Source organism: Cryptotermes secundus, unplaced genomic scaffold (assembly GCF_002891405.2).
Source record: "Cryptotermes secundus unplaced genomic scaffold, Csec_1.0 scaffold691, whole genome shotgun sequence".
NCBI lineage: Eukaryota > Metazoa > Arthropoda > Insecta > Blattodea > Kalotermitidae > Cryptotermes > Cryptotermes secundus.
Genome location: NW_019743159.1, coordinates 353,508 through 363,442, shown reverse-complemented (window position 1 = coordinate 363,442; position 9,935 = coordinate 353,508). Strand labels below are relative to the sequence as shown.

The 9,935-nt window shown below is 42.6% G+C and overlaps 1 protein-coding gene across 1 annotated transcript; it reads left to right on the top strand.

Moving 5' to 3' along the window:
* Positions 1-2,595: 2,595 nt before the first annotated feature.
* Positions 2,596-4,123, top strand: LOC111873942 (general transcription factor II-I repeat domain-containing protein 2). The gene is made up of 3 exons (XM_023869050.1): positions 2,596-2,680; positions 2,861-3,094; positions 3,189-4,123. The coding sequence occupies exons 1-3, from the start codon at positions 2,596-2,598 to the stop codon at positions 4,121-4,123; spliced, it is 1,254 nt and encodes a 417-aa protein (XP_023724818.1).
* Positions 4,124-9,935: the final 5,812 nt, after the last annotated feature.

The window sequence follows — 9,935 nt, the reverse complement described above, 5'->3', positions numbered from 1 at the left end:
ACTCGATGACAAATATCTTGCGTCATTGAGTTCACCGCAGCTGTGATACAGTTTCTTAGGTCATTCAAATTTGTGGGAAGAGGTGGTACACGCCACACAGTTGTTTGCGATAGTCCAAGTTCTCTACTAGCACTACGGGTTGACTTCATTGGGCTGCGCTCAAAGTTCACTCGAATGCACTCCACGTTCTGCTCCGATACACGCGATCGGCCCGGGACGCAGTGATGGAGGGCACTAGCGGTAGTACTAGAAACTTTGTAACATCCTCTTTCAAATGTACTTTACAGAATTCAAATGCAACATACAGTTCAGGAAATATAGTCAATTGAAATTGTGTCCATCTTTCTGAATCACTCTGTATAAGCAACCCTGTGTTCAGAGAGCGACCCTATCCCTGACCGGGAAGCATGTCTGCTATTTACCAAACCCCAACTAAAAATACGTAATTGAGTCGATTTCTGTTGAGTAAGTTATTTAACGAGTTCTGGGATACGGTTCAGAATATTGTCGTAAAAAACTGATTTAAAACTGTAAATTAAGTCATATTAGATTTGTTTTTAAAGTCAATATACCAGCAACTTAATGTATTTAGTACATATGTTTTTGTTTAATTGGCTGAAATCTGTGACCGTCCCTTTACTTCTTTTGCACTTATGTGCCGGCTCCGGTAGATCACTGAACTTCTCCCACGCTCATATCACGACAATAGCTGAGGCAACTGGTAGCTGCACCCTTGAAGCCAGTCTATTGCTCCAAACCAACAACACAACTTCCAATTTCCAAAAACTGTTCATTTATTCAGAAGCGAAATATTACAACTGTTTCTCAAGCAAGAAGTAATATGGCCCTTTAATATTATCAAAATTTAACGTTCCAGAAACACGAGAAGTGCAGCCCAATCACGTCTGACTGCGATTAATTCAAAACGCCTAGTTCCCAAGACAAGCATCTTGTGAGGCGTCGCTTCATCCCTAAGAAGGAATTGAATTGACGGCTTCTCCCCCAGACAAGAATTCGTCTCCAGTTGGCTGATTTTAACTAGCCAAAGTCATCATACGGGGCACGAGGTAGCTTAGTTGGCTAAGGCATTATGTTACAAGCCGGAAGGTCGCGGGATCCAATCCCGATGAGGTCATTGAATTCTTTTTTCAATTGACCGAATCCTTCCAGCCGCACTACGGCCCTGCGGTTGACTCAGCCTCTAACAGAAATGAGTACCAGGAATATTCTTGGAATGTTCTTGGGGGTAAAGGGCGGCCGGCGCGTAAGGCTCACAACCTTGCCACCATCGGTGAGCCGATTGTCTAGAAAATGTGGGAACTTCAACATCTCACAACCCTATGGGCCTCCACGGCATGTTACAGAGATACCTTTACTTTTTTACTTTTAATTTAAAGTCATTATGCAATCAGCACAAGCCAATCGCATGCAGACTTTTGAGAATGAAGCAGTTCCCAAGATACAGAACTCGGACCCCCACATGTAAAAGCGGTTATATTGTTTTGTTTAGTTTAGGGTCCAGCTACACACTTCCGAAAACACTTTATGACAGTTACGCATGTCAACAAAACAAAATTCACATCTTCGGAAAGCTACAGACTTGCCTCCCGTTGTGACCTCGTCTCCTTGCGGACTGTAAGCAAAAACAAGGCAGTTGTTTCCTCTCCAGATACGGAAAGAAATCATAGCTCGCTAATGACCCGGTCGCCTTTCCGAAATGACTAAAGAACGGGGTCCACTCAGCCTCGTGAGGATAATTGAGGAGGTATTTCGAAAAAACAGCGGCTCCGGTCTAGAAAAACGAGATTAAAAGCTGTGGGGATCCGTTGCGCTGACCACGCGACGCCCTCTATTCGCTAAATTTGGCACTAACTTCGCCGACAAGCGGTCGCTGGTCGGTATTGTTCGTTTGCGGACTAAAACCACGGAATTTGTTTTTTGCACGTATTTCATCCACTGTGTAAATTCTGCTATATAATAAGAGGGATTCAGGCATTAGGTGTCAGCTTATATTGAGAGGACAGGATCTATGCCCCCGATACTCGCTATATACTGAGGTCTATTCTACCAACATGAAGACTGCGCGAAACGTCTGCCTGTGTGTCGTTCTGATTGTTGTAATATTTGTAGGCTTAAACTTTCGTGGCCCCGAAATAAACTGCCTAATACTCAGAGCGCTTGTTTTTGGCGACATACAGTGGTTCTCAAACTGTGTGAGACCGCGAACCGGTGAATTTTTTTTTTATCGGACGGGGGCCCGGTACTGGGCCGCGGCCCGGGGGTTGAGAAACATTGGTCTAGCCCAGGGGTCGGCAAACTCCGGCCCACCGCCGCTTTTTCTGCGGCCCGGCGCTAAGAATAGATTTTACATTTCCAAACTCTTAAAAATGTCAAAGTGGGATAATATTTCATGAAACAAGATAATTATTATAATATGAGTTTAATATTTCTGCGTCTATGAAGCTTTATTTATGGGAAGAAACCTACGTAGAAAGAAGAAACGCACAGTATTCCCAACTCACAGGGAAGGAACGATCACAAAAATTAGAAACTTTGAAACGGAGTATTTCATTACAACGCAGTTTCTTCACGAAAATGAAAAATGAAAATAAGGCTGCAAGTAAAGAAAGTCTACGAGTAGCTCATTTGTTAGCCAAGGAAGGAAAACCCTTTACTGATGGTGAGTTAATTAAATCATGTTTGATTGTAGCAGTTGAAGAAATGTGTCCAGAGAAAATGGATTTATTTAATAATATCAGCCTTTCCGCGAGAACAGTTGCCCGAAGAGTTGAGGACATTGGTAGCAACATCACTAACCAATTAATTAACAAGGCAAATGATTTCGAGTGGTTTTCCTTAGCTCTTGATGAGTCGACAGACATTACAGATACTGCTCAATTGCTGCTGTTTACTCGAGGAGTCAATGCTGACTTTGAAGTGACTGAAGAATTAGCTTCTATGAATAGTCTGCGTGGAACAACTACAGGCGAAGACATTTTCAAGGAAGTTGAGGAAATGTTAACGAAGTACAATCTGAAGTGGAATCAGCTAAAATGTGTGACAACTGATGGTGGTAAAAATATGTCTGGAACAGGTAAAGGCTTAGTTATTATTCTTATTGGTTATTCATTGTATCATTCACCAGCATGTACTTTGTGGCAAATATCTTAATATGTCGTGTGTTTTAGAACCAGTCGTGTCAACGGTGAACTTCATTCGTTCTCGTGGGCTGAACCATCGTCAGTTCCGTGATTTTCTGTCAGAAGTGGAAGCCGAATATCCTGACTTACCCTACCACACAGCAGTTCGATGGCTCAGCAGTGGTAAAGTTTTATTAAGATTTTTTGAACTCAGAGAGATTGAAATTTTTCTCAATGAGAAAAAACGCCCTCAACCACTATTATCGAACACTGAATGGCTTTGGAAATTAGCTTTTGCTGCTGATATCATGGGATTTCTTAATGGATTCAACTTGAAGCTACAAGGCAAAACAGTGCTAATATGTGAAACTTATACTGCGGTAAAATCATTTCGACGACAACTGGCTTTGATTGAGTCACAAATCATGTCAAGCTGTTTCGTGCATTTCCCATGCTGTCAAACATTAAAAGAAGAAGTGGATTCCCCATTCCCGCACGAATTTGCAGGTGATATATTTTCTGAGCTCAAAAAACAGTTCCAGCAACGTTTTTCGGATCTTGATGCAAGTGCAGAAGACATTTCCAGATTTGAAAATCCATTTAACTGTACAATTGAGGAACTTCCACCTAACCTTCAATTGGAAGTGATTAATCTGCAGTGTGATAACATGCTAAAAGGCAAATTCCAAGAGAACAATCTAACAGAATTCTATAAGTGTCTTCCAAGTGATGAATATGGTGAATTAAGATCATATGCTCGAGGTTTGATCTCTGTATTTGGTAGTACCTACCTGTGTGAAAAGACATTTTCAAAGATGAAATATGTAAAATCTCAATACAGGTCAGCATTAACAGACGAACATTTGCAATCAATTATGATGATAGGGAGTACTAACTTTGACCCCCAATTTGAAGAAATGTTATCTAAAAAAAAAAATTTCATTCATCCCATTAGTAGCCTAAAGCTGTGTTTCAAACAATGATTGTAGTTCCCTTTGTATTTTTATTATGTTACATTTTCACCAGTAAATTTGTGAAAACTTGTTTTTTAACCTGTTATTTTAACTGTACCGACCTTTAAAGATCCTCGAGTTTGCCTCTTGGCCCTCAGAGTGTAATGTATTTTATATTTGGCCCTTTACGAAAAATCTTTGCCGACCCCTGGTCTAGACGATTGCGCCTGTGATACAAAACGCCTCAAATTACTGTTTTCTGTACTTAGGTCTAGCATCTTTTCTCCATGATGCGTGGAAAAGAAGATACATTCTATGTCATTATTAATTTCGTTAAAACCGACAAAACTCTCAACATTTACCTGCATTCGAATTCACCTCTTTTATTCAATTTTTTATTGCTAGTGGGGTGGGACTAAGTCCCTTTTACTGCGGCCACTTCTTGTCTGTTGTACCAGCCCCAAATGATAGGTGAGGGTGATCGTGGAGCAATTGGTGGAATGAAGATTGGCACGGGAAACCGAAGTACCCGGAGAAAACCTGGCCCAGTGCTACTTTGTCCACCACAAATACCATTTGACCAGACTGGGGATCGAACCCGGGCCGCCGCGGTGGGAAGCCAGCCACTAACCGCTTGAGCTATGGAGCGGCCAAGCAAGTAAGTAAGTAAGTAAGTAAGTAAGTAAGTAAGTAAAAAAGTAAAGAAAGTGAAGTAAATTGTCCCTGTGCTTAACTAATTAAGCAACACGTCATGGAGACGTATGGGGGAGTGGATGTATAGACCCACGTTTCCTTGACCTCGGCACTAGCTGGAGGTGAGTGATGAGCTTCGCGCTCCGGCCGCTTTATCCCGAGGAAAGAGCCACGGTATCTTTGGATAGGAAGCTGGGTGGACCACACAGCCGGCCTAGAAGACGTGAAGAACAAAAAATTCTTGCCCCCATTGGGATTCGAACTCCGACTCCTCGGTCGCTCAACCCGTAGCGACTGCGCTCTCCCGTCTCGCGAGTACGTACAAGAATGATAAGAGGGGGACGAACACCTGGAAGATTGAGCAAGCCGCGTCATTTTATGTGATACGCTTTCATTACTGTAAATCAATATGTAATACTTCCCTTGCTGTAACTTAGAGTGCATGGGAGCTTCTGAGAAGCAGTTTTACTCCCTAATTTAAAAGCTTTTTGTATTCACAGTCACACGCCTTAGAAAATCCCTCATAATATTATCATACTCGTAAAAAATTAAAGATTCTTGAAATTGTGTTTATTTTAGAAATGATATCATAAAAATGTGAAACCCTACTAAGGCCCGTCTTAATACGCATATAGCCTTTCCGTACAAGGACTTGCGCGAAGAAGGTGGTTTTCGTGCTAAAGCGGAATATTCATTTCTGAAGTTATCAGTTCAATTTGCTGGAGGAAGCCGAGCCTGTCTGCAGTATCCGTGTCCATAAGTGCACACTCCACATCCCAGAAAAGGCAATGTTCGTACAGAGGTCAATAGTTTCAGTTTGCACAATTTGAATTCAGAATTCGTAATGTCTACAGCAAGTTTAGTGCAGTAATCCAAAGCTAACTGACAATTCGATCCATCGATATTGTCACGATATGCCCAGACACCCAAACGATCGTGCGCGCGCAGTGGCGATCTACACAAACTCAACCATGTCTCCCAGCCGATGTTACTATGGTAGTGTGGTCTTATCAATGTTCACTGTTTCTAACCACATTTTGCAACGTTGTGATAAAAAAATGAAATTACGTATCTACAAAAGGGCACGCGGTAGCATAGTTGGTTGAAGCACTATGCTACAAGTTGGAAGGTCACGGTTTCGAGTCCCGATGAGGTGGATGTTTTCAATCGACCTAATCCTTCCAGCCACACTATGGCCCTGGGGTTGACTCAGCCTCTAACAGGTATGAGTACCAGGAATCTTCCTGGAGGGTAAAGGACGGCCGGCGCGTAAGGCTGACAACCTTACCGCCATCTGTGAGCCGATTGTCTAGAGAAAATGAGGGAGCCTCGAAGTCTCACAGCCCTATGGGCCTGCACGGTCCGTTACACTGATAGTTTTACATTTACCTTTATGTGTCATACAATAAGAGGCAAGCAAATGTTAAAATTTGGTTCTTTAATGAATTAATTGTTAATCGGTGAAATTTCACGGAACCAATTAACTTCGATTAATGGGGGATGACAATAGATAATGCGTTAATGCCAAATGGGACAGATGATAAATGCGCGCATTATTTTAATTAGAAACCCTGAAACTAAGGGAGAACTTTGAGTCTTATCTTGCGAACTGAAATAGTCTCTTGAATTCCTTGAACAGATTGAGCTGGCTCAGCACATGGACGGGTGAGAGAACCCTCCGAACACGGTACTGAGTGTTCAGTTTCCATAAAATGCTGGAAATATCTTGACCAGCTGAGCGACTATTAGCTGCTTCTTCGTGTACTCGTCTGGTGGGTTATCATTTGAAATTTCTTAAATATTTAAATCCTGGTTCTTAATTTTACCGATGTTTTTCTTCTTCCTCTTACATGTTTTTACATAGCGTCCGAAAGCCGGAAGAGTAAAGCCAGAATAGACGTTCATTGCTATGCAACGACTCGGTAAACACATTCCCGCTGTAATTAATAAGCAAGCAACAATCGAGTAATTTCCGTGCTACGCAACGACGCTGTAAACACGCTTTCCAAACAATAGAGGGGCTGCGTCTACTGCGTGGTCAGTGAAAGGGTATATAAAGAGTTCAGTTGAGAAAAGTTAGTCGAGTTTTGAGATAGCCTGCCAGAATATGAGCTTGGGAGAAGAGGAATTGAATTGAGTCGAGTCTTCGGAATTTGCAGTCACAGAATAATGGCAAGAAAGGAATTAGACTCTGAAAAGAAGATATCATGTCTTCGACGTTTGAAGCCATTCCAAATCTAAGGTTTTCGCTATGGTGCACTGGCAGTGGAGATCCTATTTGTGGATGGCGTCACTTTAAATTTAAAATGGAGACGGTAAAGATCTCCGAAACGTTGGGAATGCAACAACTCTGCATATGGTTCCATGGCAGGGTACACATCTGTATCAATCTTTATTTCTTACAGTGAGGGAATTTAATTTAAGCAACTGGGTCCTCACACTCACTCATGGAGCTGAGCCCTTCTTGAGAAGCAGCCAATTGTGCAACTAATCAAGAATTTCCTAACATTTTATGGAACCCGAAGGTTCATTAACGTGTTCACAAGAGCCCCCCACTGATCTCTATCCTGAGCCAGATCAATTCAATCCATACCATCCCATTTTCTCTGTCTTTAAGATCTATTTTAATATTGTCCACCCACATACGCCTTGGTCTTCCCAGCGGCCTCTTTCCAGCTGGCTTTCCCACCAATAACCTATATGCATTCTTCTTCTCCCCATTTGTGTTACATGCCCTGCCCATCTTATCATCCTTCACTTGGTCATTCTAATTATACTTGAAGAAAAGTACAAGTTATGAAGCTCTTCATTATGCAGTTTCGCAGTTGGGTCCTACACGTATAAATAAATATGTTCTACACATCCCTAGAGTGGCGTGGTCTAAAGCTGTCTGAACAGGGAACTGCGTGCTCCATCGGGGTGTCACTGACTGTCAGTAATTTTCGGCATTTTCTTCTGTTGTTTTGTGACTGTAGAGGGCTCTGATGGGATGATTTCATACACAAAGAGACCTAGCCCGAAATGTTCCATTAACTCAAAATTCATTCTCTGTCCGGACCAACCAGAAGGGTTAATCTTTGAGAATTCGCGAATAGGGAACTTGTTAAGTGGAACAGCATTTAATCGATGTATTGGCAGAGGAGTCCAATTGAATGGCCTGACTTCACAACCTTGGATATCTTATTTGTGAGAACATCTGAAAGTAGGTGTTTCGCTCTGATTAGTCATGAACAAATGAACAAATGGAGGATGCGACCATTAAGAAATGTAATAACATAACTCCGTATTGGATATGAGGTTCTCCCAGCGGTGGTTATGTAGAGTTCTGCTTTGTGGGAGATATCGCCTTGTAAAAGGTAAAGCTATCCCTGTAACAGGCCGTGAAGGTCCATAGGATTGTGAGACGTCGAGGCTCCCACATTTTCTCTAGATAATCGACTCACAGATGGCGGTAAGGTTGTCAGTCTTACGCTCCGGCCGCCTTTTACCCCAGGAAGATTCTTGATACTCATTTCTTTTAGAGGCTGAGTCGACCCCGGGGCCATAGTGTGGCTGGAAGGATTAGATAAACTGAAATAACCACTTCATCGAAACTCGAACCCGTGACCTTCAGGCTTGTAGCATAATGCCTCAACCAACTACGCTACTGCGTACCCCGATATCACCTTGTACGTGTAGTCCGCTTATAGTCAGCCGAAGTTTCGAGGGAAAATGTCGCCTCGATCTTCAGTTTCGAAGAACAAGACAAGCAGACCTCTCTTTTCTATCTGTTTAATGGTGGTTCAGGTCTGCGTTCCAGACTCTATGCATATTTCAATAAGTTTCTGCATTGTGAGTTGTTAGATTCTCACACCAATGATCATGAAGAGAATTATTTTCTGGGGCACGACGCCGTGTAGTCATGTAACCATTTACGGACGTTTCGGAGGAACGTGCTGCCTCTATCTTCGGAGTGGAAGTGTAAGTCCAGAAATAAATAGATCACACAAGAGACTTATAGTGGTTGCTGGTTTTCTCGGCTTACACTTTTACCTGGAAGATGGAGGCAACAGGTTTTATCATTGCTAGTGGGGTGGGACTAAGTCCCTTGTACTGCGGCCACTTCTGCCCTATTGTACCAGCCCCAGATGATAGGTGAGGGTGATTGCGAAGCAATTGGTGGAATGAAGATTGGCAGGGGAAACCGAAGTACTCGGAGAAAACCTGCTCCAGCGTCACTTTGTCCACCACAAATCCCACTTGACCAGACCCAGGATCGAACCCGGGCCGCCGCGGTGGGAAGCCAGCGACTAACCGCTTGAGCTATGGCGCGACCCTCGAGGCAACAAGTTCCTCCAAGACACTGGTTAATTTCTAGCAGGGCTAACGGTGTCACATCACAGAAGATAGTATTCTTCATAGTTTCTGTAATATCTGCAAGCCACGCGTAGGCCTATTCGTCAGATCTACACAAACTGAGATGCTCTTTAGACCGCTCTTGCTATCACAGGAGTGTGAGAGGAATACAACTGATGCTGTTGCTAGGTTCTTTGGATTTTTATGAGCTAATTTTCTGATAAGGCGGTATAATAGGTCTTATATTGCTCCTTACACACGAAACGAATATTGTTTCAGTTTCTCAACAGCTTGTGTAAATTGAGGTTATGTTGGGCCTATAGTTATTTGTTGCGTAACAGCGGTATGGTAACCGGCGTAATCTTCTCTGTGAATATAATTAGGCTTAAACGCAGGAAGGAAGGAAGGAAGGAAGGAAGGGTGTATTTCTTTGAGACACCATGCGAATCTCGTCGGCGCAGCGCGTGAGAGTTCCACCGATTTCCTGCAAATTTTAACCTGATAAATTATTTTTAAGGAAAAATCGTTACGAAGTTGTGAATGTGTATGAAGACCTGGAGGTAAAACTCAACATATTTTAACTTCTAAATGAGTTGTTAGCTATATATTCCGGTGATTTATCTCTGGAACTACCTCCGGTACCTACTGAGCAAGAGGATGGTAAAGTGACAGGGCCGTTTGCTGAAGAAGTGACCGCCAGTTTCAGTCCGGTTAACAGAAAACTGAATTTACGTTTGAGATCAAGTTAGCTCTACCGAAGTGATGTCTGTCTGATAAGCTTAACAGCCTCAAATTGTTCTGTATGAGAAAACAA